Source organism: Arvicanthis niloticus, chromosome 5 (genome assembly GCF_011762505.2).
Source record: "Arvicanthis niloticus isolate mArvNil1 chromosome 5, mArvNil1.pat.X, whole genome shotgun sequence".
NCBI classification, from domain to species: domain Eukaryota; kingdom Metazoa; phylum Chordata; class Mammalia; order Rodentia; family Muridae; genus Arvicanthis; species Arvicanthis niloticus.
Genome location: NC_047662.1, coordinates 1887666 through 1911228, shown reverse-complemented (window position 1 = coordinate 1911228; position 23563 = coordinate 1887666). Strand labels below are relative to the sequence as shown.

At 50.4% G+C, this 23563-nt stretch overlaps 1 protein-coding gene across 7 annotated transcripts in view; it reads right to left on the bottom strand.

Annotated features, from left to right (window-relative positions):
- Prdm16 (PR/SET domain 16) overlaps window positions 1-23563 on the bottom strand; it is a 318204-nt gene that overhangs the window by 36010 nt on the left and 258631 nt on the right. For all 7 annotated transcript variants that reach the window (XM_076933618.1, XM_076933613.1, XM_076933619.1 and 4 more), the window contains 2 exons: window positions 14451-14585; window positions 1944-2046 (listed from right to left, as the gene is read on the bottom strand). In XM_076933618.1, the coding sequence (XP_076789733.1) occupies window positions 1944-2046; window positions 14451-14585 (238 nt within the window). The remainder of the gene's footprint in view (window positions 1-1943; window positions 2047-14450; window positions 14586-23563) is intronic.

The following is a 23563-nucleotide window of genomic DNA, read 5'->3' as shown; positions in this document are numbered from 1 at the left end:
AAAAAGAACCTTTTGGAAGAAAGGAATTTTAACATAGAAACACAAACGCCCAGGGTTCTCCTCTGGGCTCAGAATTTATCTTCTGTGGCTCTCAGGTGCTGGCTAAGATTCACAGAGCCTCTCATGGATCACCTTGAGGAGAAGGAAACCCCCCTTTGCTGTACAAGTCTCTGCAATTTGTTTTTGTTTTCTCGGTTGCCCAGCTAAAATGAAATTTTAGAGTAGGGGTCAGAAAAGATCTGGCTGGTAAAATGGTCCCTCTGCCCCAATTTCTTGTCGAACAACTTAGAGATGTGTATTTCTGCATAAAATGAAACCACCACTACCATCAACAAAGCAAGGTACTCTGGTCACTGGCAGGCTTCTAGGGTCAACAGGTAAACTGAGGCTGAGCCCACAGGTGTGGTCACAAAGCCTTCCAGGGAGCATCCAACTCCCTGGTCTTCACCGAGGAATCCTTGTGTCACCTCAGGGATCCAAGGCACTGTCCTCCCAGAGACGGGAATGAGACTTATTCTAGATTCTAGAAACATCTAGGGCCCAGTGTTTTCCTGTTCCCTGGCAGCTCAGCCTAAAAAAAAAATAGAAGCCATACAAGATGGCCAGGACGAGAACTCAGCAACGTGCTTGCTGAGTCACACAGGCCCTGAGTCTCATCTCTAGAACAGAACGGTGTAGTGCTGACACCAATCCCAGACCTGGTAGGTGGGGACAGAAGGATCCCTGCGGCTTGCTGGCCTTCTAGCCCTGCCTAATTACTGCAGGCTCCAGGCTAGCAAGAGACCTTATCTTCAAAACAAGGGAGACAGTACCGATGGACAGTAGCCAAGGTTGACCTCTGACCTCTAGATGAATGCCCACACATGTGTATTTCTCCTGTACACACAAAATCACAACCTCCTCTCTCCATACTCCACATGAAACCAGCCCTTGGTGAGCAATACCAACACACCCACACTTCATCACCAACATGGCCTCCTTGAAAACAACTGTGTCAGGGCCCCAAGCACCCAGATAAAATCCAGGTAGATGTGTGGCTGCCTCTAACTCCAGGCCTCAGGACGCTGAGACAATGTCCCCCAGGCCAAGCTGGCTAGGAAGACTAGCCAGACTGGTGAGCTCCAGGTTCCAAAGAGATCCCCAATAAATAAAGTAGAAAGTGATCAGAGAAGACACTCACCATCAACTATATGCTTCTATATGTGTGAGCACACTTGTGCACACTCATGCATATATATACATAAACAAACATAGATACACACACAAGAAATTCATTTTCTGGGCCATTAACGCTCTATAGACATAAGTCAGCACAACAATTTGCCTTCAAGCTTGCCTCAAGCCCCTCTTAAATTCAGGATGTGCTCGGAGGCTTCACGGAAAGGGAGGAGTCTCAGGTCTCAGGGGTGAGGTCTGGTAGCCTGGTGTGCTGGCTGGTGTTTGCTTATCTTTTGGTCAACTTGATATAAGACCGAGTCATCTGGGAAGAGGGGATCTCAACTGAGAAAATGCCTCCATCAGACTGTCCCCTAGGCAAGCCTGTGGGGGCATTTTCCTATTTAACGATTACGTGGGAGGTCCCAGGCCACTGTGGGTGGTAATACCCCTGAGCAGGTAGTCTGGGCTCTATAAAGAAAGCAGGTTGAGCAAACCAGCAAGCAGCACCCTTACCTAGCCTCTGCTCCTTTACTCCGTGCCTCAGTTTCCCTTAATGGACTGCGACTTGGCACATATAAGCCAAACCAGCACTTCCTCCCAAGATGCTTTTGGTCATGGTTTTTATCACAGCAAAGGACACCTGAGTAATACACCTGTGGTCTGCAGAAGTTCAGCCAGGGCATCAGCTGTGAACACCTAGTCCTTGCAGGTGGCATGCAGGGATGGGATAGCATGTGTGTTCTTCCAGGTGGGAGGTTCAGAGCCACAGCTCAGCAGGGTCTTACCATCCAGGCTTGGGGCCATGACACCCAAGGAGTAGGCACCTTCTTTCACATGCACCAACAGTTCCTCTCCAGGCTCTATGTCCTTAATGACTTTGTAGTAAATCTAGGAGAGAGAGATTAAAGACAGTAGTGAACATCCAAGTTGCATGTTCTCATTATAGAGGTGCCCACAGAGACTCTTACCCACCACTGTACTGTTACCCATAGAGAGGGCTGGCCTTAGGTGGCCACTCGACCTATGCTTTAGTTTTAAAAATAATTATTTTTATTTTATGTGTATGAATGTTTTTTTTTTTTTACCAGCATGTATAAACACCACATGCATGCAGTGCCAGAAAAGGCCAGAAGAGGGCGCTGGATCCCCTAGAACTGGATTTTAAAGCTGCCAGGTGGGTGCTCAGATTCTTTAGAACAGTGGATCTCAACATGGGTGTCATGACCCTTTGTGGGTGGAACAACCTTTTCATAGGAGTCAGTATCAGATATCCTGCATATCAGATAGTTACATTGTAATTCATAACAGTCCAAAATTACAGTTACAAAGTAGCAATGGAAATAAGTTTATGGTTGGGGGTCACCACAACATGAGGAACTGTACTAAAGGGTCGTGTTAGGAAGGTTGAGAACCAGTGCTCTGTAACAGCATGTACTCTTCACTGCTGCTCTATCTCCCCAGCCCCCAAACTGTTTATTTTTAAATTAAAACAATATTTATTGTATCTATTTTTGTGTATATCGGGGGACAAAATGTGTATCTCACAGGACCACTTCTGCGAGTCGGTTCCTTCTTCCCACCGTGTGGGTCTTAAAGATTTAATTCCGGTTCTCAGGCTTGGTGGTGCCTGCTGAGCCATCACACTGGCCCGATCCAGCAGCTAACTACAGTGAAGAAGGAACGTTTGCAGCATATGAGGAAGGGAAAGAAACGGAGTCCGTTTTTGTTTGATGCATTCTGCTCTGATAGAAAGGAAAGGTGATACAAGATCCTGACCGGGGTTTTCCTAGGAAATACTCCAGACTGGAGTGACTTCCCAATGAGAGTGCTTTGGGCTGTTTTCAAATCTCCTTTGTCAATGTGAGCAGGAGACACCTGGGCTATAGGGGGATGGGCTGGGGCGGGGGTGGGGCTCAGAGTTGCGGTTGCTTGTGAAGGTGGACACGGGCTCTGTGGGTGAGGACGCCAGGCTGTGACTTTTACACCAGTGTGGCAGCCATGAGTCAAGAAGGCCAAGAATGGGATGGAGTGAATGCCTGTCAGATCTGCATCTAGCAGGTGACAGGGGTTTGGAGACTGTGGTGTGTGTGTGTCTCTGTGTGTATGTGTAGTCTATGTGTGCCTGTGCATGGTGTGTGTGTATGTGTGGCATATGTCTCTGTGTGTGGTATGTGTGTGTGTGTATATATATATATATATATAATATATATAATATGTGTGCATATGTGTGGTGTGTGTGCATGTATGTGTGGTCTGTGCCTCTGTGTGGTATGTATGTGTATTGTGTGTGTTGTGTATGAGTCTGTGTGTGTTGTGTATGAGTCTGTATGTATGTGTGGTGGTGTATGGATGTGTATGGTGTGTGTATATGTATGTCTGTGGTGTATGTGTCTGTGTGGTGTATGTGTGTGGTGTGTGTGCATGTGCCTGTGTGTGTCTAGGTTCTATGCCTGGGGCTGAGACAGCTACATTTGGTGTATCCAGTACAGCATCATGGTCTGAAACAGAAATCAGAGCCAGCATCTTGCATCATGTCTCCGCAGGGCTGAGTCATGCCTGTGTTGGTGGCCGAGATGAAGACTGTTCTGTTGAGGAGACTAAGTCACCAGAGCATCACAGGTCTTAGTGATTTTGGGGGGGTTCTTTCTTGATTTTGTCCAGACTCTGCTGTAACTTGAATTTTTTAAACCTCATTTTTTTGTTTTTTTGTTTTTCGAGACAGGGTTTCTCTGTATAGCCCTGGCTGTCCTGGAACTCACTCTGTAGACCAGGCTGGCCTCGAACTCAGAAATCCGCCTGCCTCTGCCTCCCAAGTGCTGGGATTAAAGGCGTGAGCCACCACAGCCCGGCTTAAACCCTATTTTTAATGGTGGTTTTTAAACGCTTTAACCTCCCTTCAAGCCCACCACTCACCAGAGGTAGTGAAAAAGAAAGAATACAGGGAAAGTGGACCTTTTAAGAAAGGTTCTTTACAACAAATCTTAGTTCACAGGAGTCAACAGCAACAGCTCGATCCACCCCCAAACACTTAACTGATACACCAACAGTCCAGTTCGGTGGAGTCAGGATAGCAAACACAAATCAGCAGCAGTGGCACGACCTAGCAGAGACAGCCAGGCCTCAGCCTCGGCTGGAGTCAGCGAGAGAGACGAAGGCCAACAGAAATGCCAGGAGAAGTTCTCGGCTGTGCCACTCTCAGCAAACCGAAGACCAACGAAGACATGAGATCCACAAGCATGACACAGCTGGCTCTATAAGCAAGCCAAGCTCTCTCTCGCGCGCTCTCTCTCTCTCTCTCTCTCTCTCTCTCTCTCTCTCTCTCTCTCTGCCATTCCATGGAGTCCTATTTATACCCTCCAAACATCACGTGTCCTCCATGGGTCTCGCCCCAGCACGTGCGTCTGTCTCAGCTGACATCACTCTGCCAATCAGTCCAAGCCTGTGGAAGTGGCAGTGAACTGCAGCACAGCACCAGAAGTTTATTGGTGTGTTTTCTCTCTGTGAAATCCCAACAAATGCAGCTTAACTATGCAATGTAAGGCGGACCAATAGATGCGTGTTGATGAAAATTCTTCATCGTGTGTCCTTTATGTGCTTGCTTTAGCGGAACATCTTTCACCTGTGTCTGCTTCAGCAAAACGTTCCTTCACGAGTCTGCCTTAGTCTTTCACCTGTGTCTACTTCAGTTAAACGTTCCTTTGCGTGTTTGCCCCAGCAAAACACCACCCAACACAACTGACTTTCCAAAGAACCCTTAAATTCCCACTTCACTCTGCCCCAAAGACACCAGAGGCCCAAGCCCTTGTGTGGGTCCTGGGCCTCCCGGGGGGAGCACAGCTGGCTCAAGAAAGTACCTCTTATATCTGGAAGTGTCAGACATGTGGAATCTCTTCTCTGTCACAGTAACTCACTGCCCACTAGGGCAGGGGTGTGCTTGGACTGGCTGATGTGGGGGAAATACTCCAGGGACACCAGCTGCTCTGGGGAGGCCTGGCAGAGGCCCAGCTGCCCTAGGCTAGCCTTCTGCATTGCTGGAGGGTCTGGGACAGGAGGAAAGGCAGAAGAAAGAACATTTTAAGAGAAGACAAACGCGGTACAGGGACAAGAGGGGAGGTGACTCTCCAGGCCACAAATAATAAACAAGAGTTCTGTTGCTACTCTCGGGTCCCTGGCAGAGGTTTGCCCGGCCCCGGGCAGCTGTTTACCTCCCCGAAATATAGCCCTACTTAGAGCTATAGGCAACTAACACCAGAGTGACTCCTGGGTGTCACTAAAGGCCACAGAGGAACTGCACTGGGACCTCAGTGCCCATTGGCTGTCCCTACCAGAACATGAGATAGCGGAAGTGCACAGTCTGGAGCTATCTGGCAGGTAGACACAGGAATCTTATCAGTGTGGCATTCCTTCACACAGCAGTCCACGGTAGTAACTTGGGAGTTACTCTCAAGGAGGTTGGTACTACAAACAGATCTTAAAATGGAGACCAGAAATGGGATCAGAGTCCTTGAATAAAACCAGCGGTTTCTAAGATCTCGGTTTCACGTCACCACTCATCGACTGAGTAGCTTATCTTTTTGAAGGTCAGACTCAAGCCGCTTTGCTTCAGAGTGAGGAGCTGTGGCCACACGGGACCCTCCTCCCCCTCAGCTGGAGGGTGTTTGTCAGCCGTTAATAAGCTTGCTCACACTCCCCTCTGACAGCAGAGCGCACACAGAGGTGGTCGGCAAGTCCAGGCTTCATGCCTACGGCTCAGCATCACTGTGCTGGGTGACCTGGTGCTGGGGACAACAGCTAAAAGAGAGGGGGAATGAAGGCATGGCTCCTGGAAGTTCTGGTTAGAGTCAGAACTTGCCACCAACCAGCCTTCCTCCTACCTGTAATCTGTGATTACCCAGAATGCACGAAGCAATGGCGATCATACCAGCAGTGTGTGCTCTCCCCACCAGGCTGCTGGGTGCCTACCCTGAGAGGCGAAAGGCAGAGGTGGAGAGTACCCTTCACTTCCACCCACCCCTTCCCAGGCTGCCTGCCTCTCTTATCTCCCCTGGTTAGGCTGACTGACCTCCAAGGTTCCTCTTCATGCATACCCCATTCCTTTCTCTCGGGGCTACAGGAACCCAGAGCTCTGCCACCCAGTTCTGGTTCTAGGAGGTACACAGTCACTAGTTTCCTTCCTGATTCCTCTGAAGGTAGCCAGTCCTCTTGGGACCCACTCCTGCCCACCCCAAGCCCCTGTTTCTGGGGACACTGGGCCCCCTGACCCTCACTTTGGCTCTAGGGACTGCCCAGAGTCCCTTCTCTGATCCCCTCTGAGCACTACAGGGAATCCTGGGACACCACACCCTCCCACACCTTTGCTCCTGGGCTCACCGGGGCTCCATGGACCTCTATTCCAGTTCTGAAGACAGGAGCCTCTGGGACCCTCCCACCAGCATGGACACAGCAAGAGCCACAGTAGGGCTACAATCGTCCCTTCCTCAGCCTCACAGGATGGCCACCGGGGCCCCTGTCAGGGACATGTTGGGGACACAAGGCGCTAAGCTCAGCAACAGTGACTGTAGGACTTTGAAACCCCCTGTGTAATTAATCAGTCTCTATTAGCGATAATTGCAGAGGCCAGGGTGGGGCCGAGGTGTCTCAAGCTAAGGAAGTGAACAGGAATCTTCACAGCCTTTCCTGAAGTCTTGGCCCTGCCTTAGGCAACCACAGGAGGTGCACACAGAAGCCAACCCATGCTTTTATGACCTGTTTCAAGTGGTACAAAGGCCTTATCAGCCAGGAATTCTGAGAAAGCCAGTTCCTGGTCTGTGGGGCTGGGTGACTTCCTTTAACAAAGGGCAGCTTCGGTGGGAACTAGGGGGGTTGGTGGAGGTGCCAGGTTGAGGGGAACGGGGTGGGGCATCCTATGCTTACACACTGCTATCCACTGTATGCTCCAGACCCCTTCTGTGCCCAGGTTATAATAAACTGTAACTGTAACCCTTGGGTTTTTACATGTGATTTATTATGTAGCTTCCATCTAGAATGCCCTGGACCCCGAACATTAGCAGTACAGGAGAGCCGCCACTGAGTGTCGCGAGACAGCAGGAGAATAAAAAACCAGGAGTCGGATACCCTCTTAGCTACCCTTGCCCAAGAATCCTGGGGTACAGGGTTGTTCTCTCCAAAACACAGCACCCCACGTTTTAGGTACACATGAGTCCTGGGGACCTGTCACCGAAGGTCTGGTGGCTACTCCTTGTCTAAGAACCTGAGGGTGGGAACCTTCTCCCCGACAGCTAAGGTGACAAGCTTCTGTCAGTGACTCTCTGAAATACAGACCCATGCAGACAGAACCTAAAGTGGAGTCTCCGATGCCCTGCCCGCCCCCCGCCCACCGGCTTTCCCTCATGCAGCAGGGGCAGCAGAGCTTGGGCCATCACCCTCACCTGTAAATATACTTCAGTCAGCTCAAGTGTTTTCCCCTGCCACACCACAGACACAAAGATGTGGTTCCATGCAGGTAAAGAGAACATGGGGCCCACCCAAAGGCAGACAGACAGACACCTGCCCAGGGATCAGGTCCAAGCCCAGGAGCTCTCCATGCAAATGAACATCCAGAACGGTTGACAGTGACTGCCAGCTCTCAGCTCCTAAGAGCCCTGGGCCTGTACCAAACACACTGTTTTAAGTGATTAAGACCAAAGCCCCAGAGCTCCCAGGCCTGCTTAATCTTAGCATCCTACCAAATGAAACCCCCAGCAGGTTACGTCGGAAGGAAACAGTGGTTTAAAACCAGTGGACATGCAGGTGGTTCCTTTCTTCAGCCAAGATAACACTCATCAGAGTCCTGTGTCTGTATGGTCCTCGCTCCCCATGCCTGCAGTAGCCCTGTGTCTGTATGGTCCTCGCTCCCCATGCCTGCAGTAGCCCTGTGTCTGTAAGGTCCTCGCTCCCCATGCCTGCAGTAGCCCTGTATCTGTATGGTCCTCGATCTCCATGCCTGGCTGGGTCAGCTTCCTCTATGCCCAAGCCTTCATAATTTTGTCGATCAAAACTTAAAAATCCCTATGCATTTATTGCTTCCTTTGTTGCAAAGTTTGGATAAGGATTATAAAAAAATATAAAGTATTAGTCCATAGCTAAATAATCAGCACCATTATATGGCTTCCAACAGGCACTGCATTTAGTTAATGGAAGATCAACTATGACAAACTATTATGACATCACCACAATGGAAAGCCGAGTTTACACTTCACTGCTCTTCAAAATGGAGGATCCTTCTGGACCACAGGGGCCCTGCTGGTGAGTTTTTCTGGATTAAAACACATTTTGACATGAAAAAATTTTAAGGCTTAAAAAAAAAAAATCTAAATTACACCGTGAGTGCATGTGTGTGAGCACATGTGGTGAGTGTGAGTGTGTGTATGTGTGTGAGTGTATAAGTGTATGTGTGAATGTATAAATGAGTGAGTGATGGGTATGAAAGTGCATGTGTGGTGTGTGTGTGTGAATGTGTGTGCGTGGTGTATATGAGTGTGTGTGATCATGTATGTGAGCGTGTGTGGTGTGTAAGAGTGTGTGTATGTGTGTGAGTGTAAGTGTGTGTGTTCTTGTGTGTATGTGAGTGTGTGTGAGTGTATTTGAGTGTGTGAGTCTGTGTATAATTTCTATGAATTTGTGTGTATGTGAGTGTGTGGTATGTGTGTGGTGTGTATGAGTGTGAGTGTGTGTGGTGTTTGTGAGAGTATGTGTGAGTGTGTGGTTATGTGTATGGTTTCTGTGTGTGGTGTGTATGAGTGTGTGTGAGTGTGTGAGGTGTGTGTGAGAGTATGTGTGTGTGAGTGTGTGGTATGTGTATGGTTTCTGTGTGTGTGTGTCTGTCTGTGTGCGTGTGTGTGTGTGTGTGTGTGTGTGTGTGTGTAAGTCTGAGGTCAACTTGCAGAAATTCGTTGGTTCTTTCCACCACTGGGTTCCAGGTATTGAGCGCAGGTCATCAGGTTAGGTGACCAGTGCTTCTTCCTGCTGAGACCCTGCTGTCCTGCACTAGGTATTTTAAGTGTTTTGTTCACTGGTTAGGGAAGACTCAACAAATTCTCTAATCACACCTTACTTGTTTTCAAAAAGAAAACAGTGTTTTCCTATTTGGAGTTACACTTTCAAAGGACCAAAACAACGACAACAAAAAAATATATGACTTTTCATTTAAAATGATGGAGGGAGAAAGGAAAAGGAGGGAGGAAAGGTCAGGGGCTCGGAGCCTGAAGACCCTGCTTCAAATCTCAGCCCCAGAGGATCACACACCCAGAGTTTAGTAAAGCAGGCTCTGTGGAGGGAGGAGGGACATGAAAGCGAGAGACCAGCCATCCGCGGGCTTGACTGACTAAGCAGCATCAGGTTTTCCTAAAGACATAAGGTCAGCTCTGTCTGACATAAGGACACTTGAATGCACAGCTCCTTACCAGGTCCCCTGCTCAAATACCTCTTTCAAGAGGGCCTACTCTTTTGCTGTGGGCAGGCCTGCCCTTTGAGCTTCCCTGCTGTAACTGGCTCTGCCTTCTAGCCACAGGCTAGGCATGGCATCCTGGCTGCTGTCCCTGCCGTGGAATACTAGGGTGCTGTACAGATGGCACAGGCTTGGGTTGTTCTTACAGATGAAAGGAGAGGTAAGAGGCTGGAACAGCATGGGTGAGCCTCACGGCCAGAGCTGCAGGAAAGCACTCCCTCACTCTGTCCTCCAACCTCAGCCTGCTGACCAGCAAACACCCCTTTACCCACATCCCTCCCCCACCCTGAATTGAGGCAGCGCACAAAAAAAGAGAAAATAGCCCCTCTGTGACTAGACCTCTGCCTGCCCCTGCTTCTTCCTGTGGGCACGGCATTTCCAAGCTTTCTTTTACTTTCTTAACATTAAAACAAACTCAGTAACAGACCCTGCTTGTGTCTCCCGAATGCTTCAAACCAACCCATTTGCTCATAATTGCAGGAAGAGAAACAAAACAAAACACCCAGGGGTGACCTGGATGTTTTGAATTTTCCAGAGAAAGAGGACTTGTCGGAAGGAGTTTGTGGGGGCGCCACCTGAGGTATCCAGAGTGAACGAGGATGCCTGTGTGTGGTTGTTTGTCCTCAGAAGAGACAGCGAAAGCACCCAGAAATGGTTGCTCCCAACGGCTTGGCATCTGGGAATGCTCGAAGGCCGGCCGTAACTTCACCTCCCCACAAACACCAGGGCAAAGCCCTACTCCCCGACTTCTGTAGTGGCCATGTTGTTCTGACCAGATGGACCAGACCCAAACCTTTGCTTTTCAAAAGCAGGGTCTTTAGGAGTCAGGAGTCTGCTGACCAAAGGCCTCCTTGGCCTCTCTGAGTACAGGAGGAACACTCACCATCTTCCTGCTTGCCTTCCTTTTTCAGAATCATAAGAAAGATTCATTCCCAGGCAGACACGAGGACGGGACCAGTCCCTTCTCATGAGCAAGAGATTCCCCCCAACCCCGAAAAAAGAGGACTCTTAGAACCACAGAATGCCAGGAGGGGAATCTCATAGCTCAGTTGGTAACTTGGGTACACGGCAGTGAACACTTTCCCATGGTGTCACTAGGCAAGATGAGATCTGATAGGGACAGGTCCACTGGAGAAAAGGACCACTGGCTTCACATCCACTCACAGCCAAGGCACTGGGAGGCTACACACTGGAGGGAAGTCTCAGGGAAAGCTGGATGGTAACTAAGTCCCCTTGGAGCCTTGGGCTCACTCTGCCCCTGTCTCCAGCTCTGAAAGGATGCAGATAAGATAACCTTTGTCTTCTGGCCAGAGGCAGGTCTGAATGTGTCAGGCAAGGCTGGAGTGAGGAAGGCACATGGCTGAGCTTTCTCAGCATCAGGAGAAAGGTGGGGAAGCTATAGCTTCCAGAGCCTATTCGGGTCACAACCCCCTGCCGAAGCTACAGGGATAGGTGTGGCCACGTGATAGTGAGAGACAATGACACTACTTTTCTCAGTCTTCTATATGCAACTGATGTATGATCTCTCCCAAGGACACAGGACACCAGAAATCCAGGCTTCTGAGTTTACTCATGCTCAAGTCCTACACACTCACAAACACACGTGCATGCACGCGCACACACACTGTAGTTCCCAGAATTTTCTTTTAGGACGCCAGGAGCTTCTCCTGTTCTTGTATCTCTTTTGGATACGGGAGCTGAGGTCATGCATCTCGAATCTTGAAACAAGGCCTGGTCATTTCTAATTTGACATATTTTCTTCAGTGAATGTCCTGGACAGTATAACACCATTTCTGCAATGCAGGTGTTGGGTCACGGGCTCCTTCCCTTCAGGGTCTGTGCTGTTCTGGGAGTACTGTGTATATGTACACGTGTGTGTGTGTGTGTGTGTGTGTGTGTGTGTGTATGCTCACAGTACATGTGGTTACACATATGGCTGTATGTTTAGGTATGTACATGCTTCCATGTGCACACACATGCATCGTGCAATTGTCTGTGGCTATCTGGCATTCTTAACTGCCTAGAAGTCTTTTAGATACTCTTGGGAAGGGAACATAATCTGAGAAACACTACTGACATTTTTAGTGTTTCCTTCTCAAAGAGAAGCTTGTCCTCAGGCAACTTTTTTAGTCCTGGATCTCTAGGAAGTTTTATTCAGCCACAGAGAGGACCAAAGCGCTACCCTGTGGGAAGAACTATCTCCATTGGAGGCCAGGAAGAAGAAGTGCTTATATCAGGGCTGTGGCCATCGGAGAGGAATCGAAGGAGAGCAGGAGGGAGAGGGAGGGATGGAGGGACAGGCGTGTGTGTGTGTGTGTGTGTGTGTGTGTGTGTGTGCGCGCGCGCGCGCACGTATGTGTATGTGTACGTGCACACACATGCACGTGTGTTTGTGAGTGTGTAGACATATCTCTGTTTTGGGGGAGAATAACAACTAGCTTGAAATTCATTTTTCCTTTCAGGAAGCCATTTAATTTAACTGGTGAATATCTACTGTTAGTCTGTGGGTTTCAGTGGATAGGGGGCTCTGTTCTCCCCAGAGTAGAGGGGTCTCAGCATGAGGTTTAGGGCAGGAAATGCCCCAGGTTTGAGGGGGCGATTTTAGCGCTGGACCCTCCAGGAGGTGGCATTTGCCTAAATTCTCCGGGTCCTTCTGAATGAAAGGCTATTATTTGTCCTCTGTATGGCTTAAACCAGGGAGAATTCACCCCGCAAGACCACATGGGAGAGCCAATCAGCAGGTAAGGAGCCAACTGTGTCTGACTGGATGCTAGCCAGACAGGATAGCCAGGTGTGTGAGCACAGGTCACAGGTCAAAGGTCACAGGTCACAGGTCACAGGGCACAGGGCACAGGACAGGGCAAGGTTGGGGATACAGTGTCTTTGAGTTAAAGGGATTCCGGGTGTTCGAGGTTGTAAATCACCCTATTCTGGAGCACCCTTGCCAATGGTCTGAAATGAAGAGAGAATTCCCTGCCAGGCAATCACTTCTCTTTAAACCCACAAGGTAGTTTAAAGTACACTTCCTTGAATTTTTTAATAAAGGTTTCTGAAGGCCAGTTTTCTTTGAGTTTCTTTTTAGAAAACGTACTTTACTCTATGTTTTCTAAAAAGTTGGCCCCCACAAAGATTCACACCTCACTGCTTCAGGGTATCTGAGTTCTAACATCTGTTTCCTAAGTAACAAAACCTGTATCCTTTTCCCTCCACCAGCACCTCACAGAAGCCCACCCCTGTATCCAGCTCCACCCCTCCCCCAGTGCTTCCCAGGCCAGGGTGCTCTGCAGACCTGAGCTTCAGAAGGAGCACGACCAAGCTCTGTGTGCCTTAAATCCTGTGTTCTGTGGCTCTGCCTCTGTCTGGTAGAAGCTGAAACCTTTCCTTCTATGTTCCATTTTAACACCATTTATTTATTTCTGCACTTGGAGTTCTTTGGTCGGTCAGAAAGTCCTTTTTCTCTGCTCTCAGTATTTTGGTTTTGGAAGTTAAGGTCTTGGAAGTCTTGGTGACAGAGGCCCTGGTCCTGGCTGTCTGGAACCAGCAGGTGTCTGGTGGATTCACTGCTAGGTCCAAATTGAGCCCAAGAACTAAGGAGACTAGGCTTCCGAGGAGCTCCATGAGGCAGGGTCAGGGGTCTCCCCACAGCTTCCTTGTTGTCTTTTTAAATGCAAAATATTTCTCTAGAGTCAAGAGCCTTGAACCACTTTAGACAGCTTGCAGAGGCCGCACAAGAATGAGGCCTTTGTTACGTGGTCTTCACGAATCATTTTTTAAGTAAATGGAGCCTTTTCTCTCTCTCTCTCTCTCTCTCTCTCTCTCTCTCTCTCTCTCTCTCTCTCTCTCTCAACAAAAATCTCCCATGTAGCCCTAAGACACAGGCAGAATAAACTGCTCTGCCTGGACGCTGGGAGCTGGGAGCCAGAGGAAGCCACCCGCACTCTGAGAACAGGAGGGGCCATTGCTGGAGTACTAAGTCTACAGCGCCAAACACGCGGCTACAGAAAGAACCACGCGGTGCCGATTACAGTGCCCTGTGGAGTAGAAAGAAACGGAAGTCTACTCTCCTGATGGACTTCCAGGTCTGGACCCCTGGAAACTCACTAAAAAGCCATGAAGCTGGAGGAACCAGTGAAAATACAAGGGTTTCTGCTCTGAGAAGCTAAGCTCAGAACTGGAGGTTTCTGGGCCCTTACAGGGACTGAAGAAGTCAGGATAGCTCAGCTCTGTTTACTTCTAGAGAAAAAGGAGGCCATGCCAATGCAAGACCACTTTCTTGGCAGAAGGTCAGGCCACGATTACGTCTTGTGGGCTTTGGCTATTTTCCCTTAGCCTGGCGTAGAAGGCACCTGTGTGGTGGCCAGCGCAGACCCTTTTGGAAACCTTGTTTGACTAGGACTGTTTAGGCAAGACTGCTTCCCATTCATTCCTGTCTGCTGCTCTTCCCATGTCTCCTGGCATTGGTAGGGAATCTGGGCCCTGAGACTTGAGGGCCTTTCTATCCTGCTGGCCTTTAAAACCCTGCCTTCAGTTTCTCTCTTACCACCTTAGACAAGCCTTAGACAAGTTCTCCTGTCCCCTGCTTTGTGGTCTTTGCTCTGGTGGAGTGTTCTGGGGCAGCTAAGCTTTCCAGATAGACCATGCTGGGCAGATGTCAAATGGCCACCCCTTGTGGCAGGACAGAGCTTAGCAGGTGACCCATGACCTTATTAGAGGCTTGGCTGACCCTCATCTTAACACCCGACCACCCTGGTGCCATCTCCAAGAACAGTTCACAGGGACAGAAGCCCGGTGAGCAGCCTAGGCCTACCTGTTCGTTGATCTGACACATGGCGAGGTTTTGGTCATCACAGGAACAGGCTACACGAATGTACTTGAGCCAGCTGCCAGCCCCCGCCTGATTGGCATCCACGCAGAACTTCTCGCTGCCCAAATCTTCAGAGATCTGCAGGGAAAGAAGCACATCGAGGTCAGAGGTGCCGGCCCTGTGTGCATTATATCACACTGCACTGGCCTCAGGGGTCAGGCAGGATGGCAGGTTGCCCAGTTCTAGGCAAGGAGAAGTTCTGTCCATCCAGGCTACCTGGTCCTAAGAACCTCCAGGAGATTGGAGGAGAGAAGAGGGTGGCCTTTCCGGTTCGATCAGAGTAGCTGGAAGTCAGGTTAGGCAAAGATGAATCTCTAGCACGGTAAAACCTACCAGTAAGCTGCCCAGGTGTGAGAAAGCAGAGCCTTCTTGTGTCTGACATGAGCCCTCTGCTAAGGACAGTGGGGGCGCTGAGCTAGAAAAAACACATCTGAAGGTAAAGGTGTTAATCAGGATGTGTAGCTGCACCCGAGTCCCGGTGTGTGAGCCTGTGCGCACACATGTGTGTCTGGGTGTTCCTGCTCCTCTCGGACATCACACCACCTGAATGCCAGAAAAACATTTGTTTCCTTTCAATTGGAGAGTTTCAGTTTGGCCCTGGCCAGCATGCAGATGCCTGGCTTCCTCACCACGTTCTGCTCACTCTGCTTTGTTGTTGCTGCTGCTATCTTCTGAACTTAGCTTCAGAGACTGGTTTGCTGATCTCTGTCCCCCACCCCCAACCCCTACTCTGAGGGTTGCTTGCAAAAAGACCTGGACCACAGGCTGGCAGCTGGAGGTGCAATAGACCCTTCCAGCCTCTTGCCTGCTTTGCCCAGTGCCTATGGTAAGCCCTGATTCAAAGATTCTGAAGAAAACAGCAACTAGGGTGGCTAACCAGGCATGCAAAAGGCAGGATGGCTGAAGCGACATTGGCAGTCAGGGGTCTCCTGGAGCAGGTGTTTCCTGGGGAAGGCATTTCCAGGTGGGAAGAGTGACCAGGTGAGTAGGTATGTCTAGGTGGATAGGATAGAATCCAAGCAGGCAGGAGTAATCGAGTCTGATGCACCCATCAGAGGTGGCAGGAGGGCCTCTGTTCAGATAGACACTTCACACTCAGCCCACACTTTTCAAGATCCTTGTCTCCCCCCCTCCCCCGGGGGGGGGGTCAGGCACTGGAAGAATTCTTTTGCAAAGTTCAGTGTCAGCACAAAGCAGTCAAGCTATGCCGGTTCCCTCTCCCCCAAGGACTTTGCTACAAAGTCCGACCCTGAGCACATTGAGAGGAAGTGGGTCTCCGGTCTTTCTCCCCCTCAGCTTGCTTTGTCTCCCATTGGACACTTATCGGTGAGCCCCTCGGTTTCTGACGAAGGGTACCAATGAGCATCTGAAGGTACCAGGTAGGAAGGCGCAGCTTGGAATATGGAGCAGGAAACCCTGCAGCTCCCAGAGCATGACTCTGTGGGCTAACACTCTATAATGCCTGCTCGTGGGCTCACGTACTCCCTTGGGTGACTAGTGGATTCCCTGGAAGCCTTTCATACCAATGAGGCACCAGTGGCCTTAAAGGGGCCAAGCGCTGACTCTGTCAAGCAGGGACAAAGGTTAAGTGGCCAAGCCCTTCAACCGCTTGCCCCCATGTTCCCTCTTAGCCCACAATCAGCTCAAAGGCCTCATCACTCCAGGCTGGCTGTGGATGGGGCCACGAAGCAACTATATTTTGTGCTTGAAGAAGGTAGGGGATGAGAGACACCCAAGTGTAGATGGTAGCGTGAACAGAGCTCACACCGGGCACAGCCCAGGTGCCTTACCCTGGGATCCTGAGTTTCCTCTCAGAACTCAAACACTAGGAGTCACACACTGTTGGCAAAGTGTGGAGCCCAACTGTACTCTCTGAGTGTAGAGAGCAGGCAAGGGGGTCAGGCTGCTTTCTGAGAGGACTGACCTTCAATTCGAGAAGCATTAGGATACAGGTGTGGCCTCTTCTGTGCCCTGGGGCTCAGGGGATAAGTTCCCAGGGAGATCTCCCTAGGGGTCTGAGCTCAGTAGAGGCTGTTCAACCCTAGCCAGGACATGAGAGTCAGTCACCTGGAGTTTACTCTAGGCCCTGCCACTCAGGGATCAGACAGAGCCATCCCTGTGTCTTGCATATCCTTGAAGGTTACTGCCTGCCTGCCGTACTCCAGTCCAAGGGCAGCCCAACCCAAATACTACTGGGTGACCCCACTGGTGGGGATAAAGGCAGAGTGAGCAGTAGTTACATGTTGAGGATGTTCAGGGGGGCAGGTCTCCCATTCTCCAAGAAGTGGGCTCAGGGCACCAAACCCAACAGGGAGTGTCCTCCTCAGGCATTCACGATCTCATAGGCTCTTCCCAGCTGCTGACCCTGAAGGAAACTGCTGAGGAAGATAGCCCATGGGTTAGTGGGGGGGGTCAACCTTATAAGGCAGCTCAGGGCCCCCAGACAGGGATTGAGAAGGGTTCGCTGCTGAGAGATCAGTGAACCCCTTCTTCCTTGTCAGAGGGGTCAAGGACTTCCTGCGGACTCCTGCTATGCAGACCTCTGAGCAGATGGTGCAGAATCCTAGGTCTTGTCTGTCTCCCTGTCTTTATTCTGTGTATCTTCCTCTTTCTTATTTTTCTGTCTCTGTTTTTATTTTTATGGTGCAGAGCCTGGAGGAGCTAGTTAGCAGCGCTGTGAGTGACCAGGTCTCCACACAGGGCTCTGTCCCAGCGCTGTGAGTGACCAGGTCTCCACACAGGGCTCTGTCCCAGCGCTGTGAGTGACCAGGTCTCCACACAGGGCTCTGTCCCAGCGCTGTGAGTGACCAGGTCTCCACACAGGGCTCTGTCCCAGCACTGTGAGTGACCAGGTCTCCACACAGGGATTTCTGTACCAAGGACTTTCTTGGTATTTGGCTGTTGATCTCTCAGAGTTGAAGCTGATTTCTCCAAAGACAATCTTTATTAATTAGCTAGGAATAGCTATGGTAAAACGTCTGGGATCTTGTTGAGATTCCATATGGAGACATATGTGTGCAGGTAAGGTGTGTACATGCATGCATATGCTTATGGGTATGCATATATAGCTATGTGGGTGTGTGTATGCACATGTGCATACACACACATATGCATGTGCATATATGTATACACAAGATTCTTTACTTATCCACATATGTACATATGTATATATGCTTGTATGTGTGCACTCAGGGGTCATAGTCATGGTATGATGTATTTTTTAAAAAGACAAGTTCACTCCTATGAAAAAGTGACTTAGGCAGCTGTTGATCCTAGTTTGTGACCTGCCCGGGGCTTCTGACCCTCTGGAAGATTAAGCCCAGGCTTCCAATGATTGCTTTCCTGGCAGTCCCTAAAGATTTGAGAGCGTTCCCTTCTCCATGTGGTCACTGTGGGCCTGTTATTCCTTCTCTCAGAGACCAGGCTTTCTTTGTCTGAGGGGTGTCAGTGAACACTTAAGCTGCCCCTCTCAGGGCAGGGAAGAGCTCCTGTCTCAGTCCTGAATAGCAGTGGACATACTAAGGGGTGGGATGGCATTCTATGAACTCTATAATCCACCAAGCAGGCCTGGCTCCTCACAGGTCCCTGGCATTACTGTCTCCAAAGTACACTTTCCCTTACAGTGATGAGGCCTTAGTGCTGCTTCCTAGCCGAGGGGCCCTCAGGGGGCCCACGGGAACTCTGGCCAATGTTTGCTTGAACTCTGAGGGTTCTTAGGATGCCAAGAGGAAGGCCTGGGGTTCAGATCATCAAGGCCACAGCCACAGGCAGCTGAGCACGTATTCCTCACTGCACTGGGGTAATGAGGACCCGATGGCAGAGGCAACAGCATCGGCCCAGCTTTTCTGGTCTGAAGTCTGGCTTCTGCTTGCACCTAAGCTCCGGTGGGGAACTGTGTAGCTTTGATAGTTCCAAGGATGTCTGAGAGCTCACAGAGGAGGCGAGAGAGTGAGGGCTCACATGTTAGGCACTGCTCACACAGGAGACACGAAGAGGGTCGAAGGGTCATGATCTAGGGTGGCGGTGTTCCCGTGGCTGTTTTGCTACGGCCGTGGAACTGAACACCATCCAGATTTGGAGTTCAGTACCTACCCACTTGAGAACCTGGCTCTGCGATTGCTGGAACTGAGCCTGCGGACTCCCATAATTGCCGGCGGAAGTGGCCCTTCTGCCCATTTACCCCCACTTGGCCTCTCGGCCTCCACGTCCCTGCCAGCTTCCCAGTTCATCAATCACCCTCATCAGGAATGCTGAGTTCAGAAGGGAAGAGATGGAAAAAAATGTCCTCATAACCTTGACAATTTTTTTTGCACATCATTTGAGGTTTCCTGCACTTTTAATTTGTGGTTCTCTGCTGGGCTAACTCTTTCACATTTAATGGGCATGGCCAGGGGCTGGCTCCGAATGGGATGTGCACACAGGAGGGAATGCAGAGGCATCTGTCGTCAGCTCACCTAATGGATTCCCGGCCTGCAGGAAGGAGTGAGGCCTAGGAGTCGCCCAGTTGGCCTGTGCCCTGCGGCTGAAGCATGCTCCCTAGAAGCTCACATTGTGTTGTGTGTCTGCAAGAATGTTGTATGTGCCCTCTACTGCCCTCGTCCACACCTTCACGCACACTTGGGCACATACACCAGCAGGCAAACACATATGCGCATCCGCAGACACACAGAGGCACATGTGTGAGCACACGTGCAATAGCTATGATTTATGACATTCACAAGGAACCAAAACAGAAAGTCCATTCTTGGGACAGAAAGAGGAGGGCAGGCCTTCTGGAGACACCTCAGTGTGGCGGACATGGAGCCTGAATGAGCTCATAAATCTGGTCCTGACGCTCATTACGGGCTTGGTGGTGACATGACCAAGTGCTAAGCAGAAACGCACGGCGGGATGGAGTCTATTGCTGCCAGCAGACAGGAGCCTGGCTGCAGGGACCAGGAGGTCAGGGGCCCAGCTGCTCAAGCTGAGAGGGAGGGAACTGAAGGCTAGGAGGGAGAGATCGGTGGAGTGTGTTGTCTGAGTCTGTCTGTCCCCTCTGACCCGGGCCTCTGCTGGACAGCTGCCAGGTTAGTGGTGCATAATGGAGTTATGGGAGAGAGTTACAGGGAGACCCCAGGGCACTGTTCAGGGTTTGGATGCTGCGAAAGGAGGGGTGCTGCCTGAGCCCTCAGAGGGACTCTGCTGACAGGTGCTGGTGATATCCTAATTCCTCACCTGGACAACTTGGCTCCTGTGAAGTCACAGGCAGATCCTCTCAGCCCAGAGCCACACCAAAAACTCCATATCATAAAAAAGTCATGGAATTCTACGTTTCTTCTCTCTCTCTCTCTCTCTCTCTCTCTCTCTCTCTCTCTCTCTTTCAGCATTTGAGCCACACACACAGACCTTTGAAGGTCTGAAGAAAGCCACACACCAGAAGTTACTCAGACGTCCAAACGCCTTGTGAACACTCTGGGGTTCCCGGCATTCTTGGGCTCAATGTTCAAACTCTGGGCCATGTGCAAACATCCCAGGCACACAGCTGGTCTCTCCCATGTCCTCAGCCACCCCGTTCAATGGGAGTCCTAGGGTACATGCCTTGAGCATCCAGTGGGGTGCTCACCTCCACTTTAAACTTTCTCCCACCCTCTGAGCTATGCTAACTTCATCTCTCTCCTTCCCTCTTTGCTCCTTTTGGTCCTGGCTCTACCTAGCAGGGAACGATTCTCCCACCAGCTTCTATGACCTGAAGGAAGAGGTCAGTACAGTAAACTGGAAAAGAACTTGTGACCATGTGCCTTGTCCGAGTGACTCAAGCCTTTAGGCAACTTACATATCTCAAGTAAACGACAGAAGAGAAAAGGAACCTTGGAAGCCTGGGGCTGCCAGGGCTCTTCCTTGCCGTGGGTTGCAGAATCTGGGTCACCAGCCTTTCCTGTGAACTTACTACAAACACACCAAGGGTGTCTGTCTTTCAGCTGCCCCGGCACCACCCTCACAGTGCAGGCACCTCGGCCTGAGTGGGGTATTTGAGGTGGGGCAAATGGCTCGCCCATCTTGGCATCTGTGGTTTGTCTCGTTGGTCATGGGCTGCAACCCTGAGCCGCGATGAAATAAAAGGTCAACTTCACAATTCATGCCAGCATTTCGTGCCTTACACAAAGCGGAGGCACGAGACACAGGCGGAGCCAGGACAGAAGCTAATCACAGATGGGGTGATTAGCAACAACTGGTGGGAACAGGGTCTGCTGAAACCTGGGGGCTGGCAGGTCAGAGACCCCTACCACTAACCTGTCGGGTGGACGAGGACTCTCGGAAGCGAGTGTACTGCCTCTGTGGGAACACACAGTCTGGGTGACCACTTCTCCCTTTGGGGAGCTGACAAAGACCATTTATCATTCTCAGCTAGGTAATGTGGCTTGTCTAGGTCCTGCCTCAGTGCCCGCTTAGGAAACCAGAGAGTCTCCTTTCTGCTCTCCAGGCCATGGCTACCTGCACAGATCATGAGCTCTGGGAAGCCTGTCAGAGGTACCAGCATGGTGCTGGCTAGCACTCTTGCTATGTACATATGAACATCGACAGTAGTGGCACTTGCTGACTCTAAGACAAGACAAACCTGTGTGTCTGTTCTTGGGACTAGAGCCCGCTGTCACAGATGCTCAGAGCAGGGCCCCTCCCCACTCTTCAGGATATACAAGAAGAACATCTATTTCTGGCCATTTGGAAGTCCTTCACTGGGGACTCCTAGACACAAGCAAAAGGGGACAAACAGCCTTGTAGTGAGTAGGGAACAGGAAACCAAGTAACAGTCTCCACTCTGTACACCTACTTTCAGAATGCTTCTGCCCTACCTGTGGGGGTCTTCACTGCCTATTACAGTTGGACGTGTGCAGGTTCCCCGACAGAAAGTGCATGGCTGCTGCATACTTAGCCCGGGGCTCTTGACAGAACAGACCTGCTGCTAAGCAGCCTGTGGAGCTGGGAGATGCTTGTGGGGAGAAACCCTGGGTCTTTCTCGAGCAATACTCCTGTGGGATGAATAATACCTGTTGTAGCCCATTCCCTGAAGGTGAGCGTGACTAGGCTCAGCAAGATTGTAAAGGAGGACCAGGAGACCTGGTGTGATGGGGACTCTTCAGATACCTCTTCCTCTATGTGGGACAGGGAATGTGATCTCAAATGCTCTCCTGGGGTGGGACAAGTAGTTGAGATATTAGAGAGTTGTAGCATGGTCTGATCCTGCCTGACAAGCTTGGGTCTTAGTGAGAAAGGCAGCGAGACATTCAGAAACGAGGAAGGTACCCAGAAACCATGCTGCCACACTGACATCCCAGAGACACAGGCTGGTTCTGGCATGCCATGCTGGAGATGCCCCGTGTTTTCAGGCAGGGGATGGAGTGGGCAGTCTGAGGACCTGGGCAAGGAGTCCTGCAGGGGATGAGTCTGACTGGGAGACAGTGGGAAGTTGAACATAACAAATTTACAGTGTGGTGATCACACTTAAAAACCAAAATAATTCCGAGGAGGGTTTAGGCAATGAGTTAAGCGTGTACGTTTTAGGTCTTTGGGACGCATGAGATGCTCCTTCGAGGACAGTCAGGAAGTCTGTCATCACAACACAAGCAAAGGTGGCCCGTGTGTCTTCTCTATGGACAGTGTGGTGCATTGACCAGCAATGGGCATGTCTCCCTGGATCTCTGGAGTGGGGGCTGTGGGGTAAGTTTCTCTACGCTGCTGATGCTTCCCCGTTTCTCCCACGAAGCACAACTGGTGACTCGTATCACAAGGGCCCTCTCTACCCTGCCCCAACTCCTCAAAGCCAAGGCTGAGAGTCTAGTTAGCGGTGGTAAACCCACCTGACTGTGACATAACAAACGCTCAAAGAGGACGCTGTGGTGAATGAACTCAAGCCCCTCACAACAGTCCAGTCCATAAACAGTTCTTCAGAGACAAACATCATAAATCTCAAGCAGATCTTAGCAGCAATGCACAAAGAGGATTTCAGCGGGTCCACAGAGGACAAGGTCAAAGCTAGGATTTGGGGGGGGAGGGGGGTGGAGCCTGAACCTGTGAGGAGGGCGACCATGAGCTATGGGATCCACCCTCCCTGCAGCTCGCAGAGACTACTGGACTCACAGTATCTAGTTGCCCAGATGTAAGTCCTGTAGGGACTCCTTGGATCTCACCAACAAGTGACCAGTTTCCAAACTCCAGTGGTACAAATACTTTAAATACAGTGGTTCTCAACCTTCCTAACGCTGTGACCCTTTAATACAGTACATCATGTTGTGGGGACCCCCCCCAACCATAACATTATTTTCATTGCTACTTCATAACTATTATTTTGCTACTGTCCTGAATTGTAACGTGAATAATCGACGTTTTCTGATGGTCTTAGGTTACCCCTCTGAAAGCGCTGCTCACCCCCACTCCCCAAGAGGTTGAGACCCACAGGTTAAGATCCTCTGTGCTAAGGCATTATGGGTATAAATGCTCTGTCTTCCCCCATGATGTTCCCAACAAAGCACCAGCTCAGAGAGGCCTCTTCTGCACAGCTGAGCTCAGCTCCTCACATGGTAGGAGCACCCTGCTCTGGTTCTGCCACTGTTAGCTGACCCCAGACCACAGCACAGCTACATCTGGGACCATGCCCTTTACAAAGGCCCTCTGAAGAATCCTCCAAGTCCCCAGATGGCTTGAGTATTCCTAAGTGTTCAGCCTCTCCCACATCGCCTATAGCAGCCCTCAGGATGGCTGGGCCCCAACTTGGGCTGTTGGTGGAAGGACACAGGCTGCTGTTGCTAGGCTGGTCTATCCAGAACGGTGCTGGTGAGACCCAAACTCAAACAAGTCCAGCAATATTCCAAATCCAAGTTTGCTTTGAGTCAAGTACAGACCAGGCAGTGTCCCAAGCCTGAAGCTTGCATGCTGGCACAGACCTGGCCCTGACCTTCCAAAGCAAGAAAAGCGCTTTTGCTTTTCTTCTTCTTCTTTTTAATCATAAAATATATTACGATCCCACAACCCCAAACCAAATGCTTGTGGCCACACCCCTGCTCGGTGTTAGGTTTGCCACA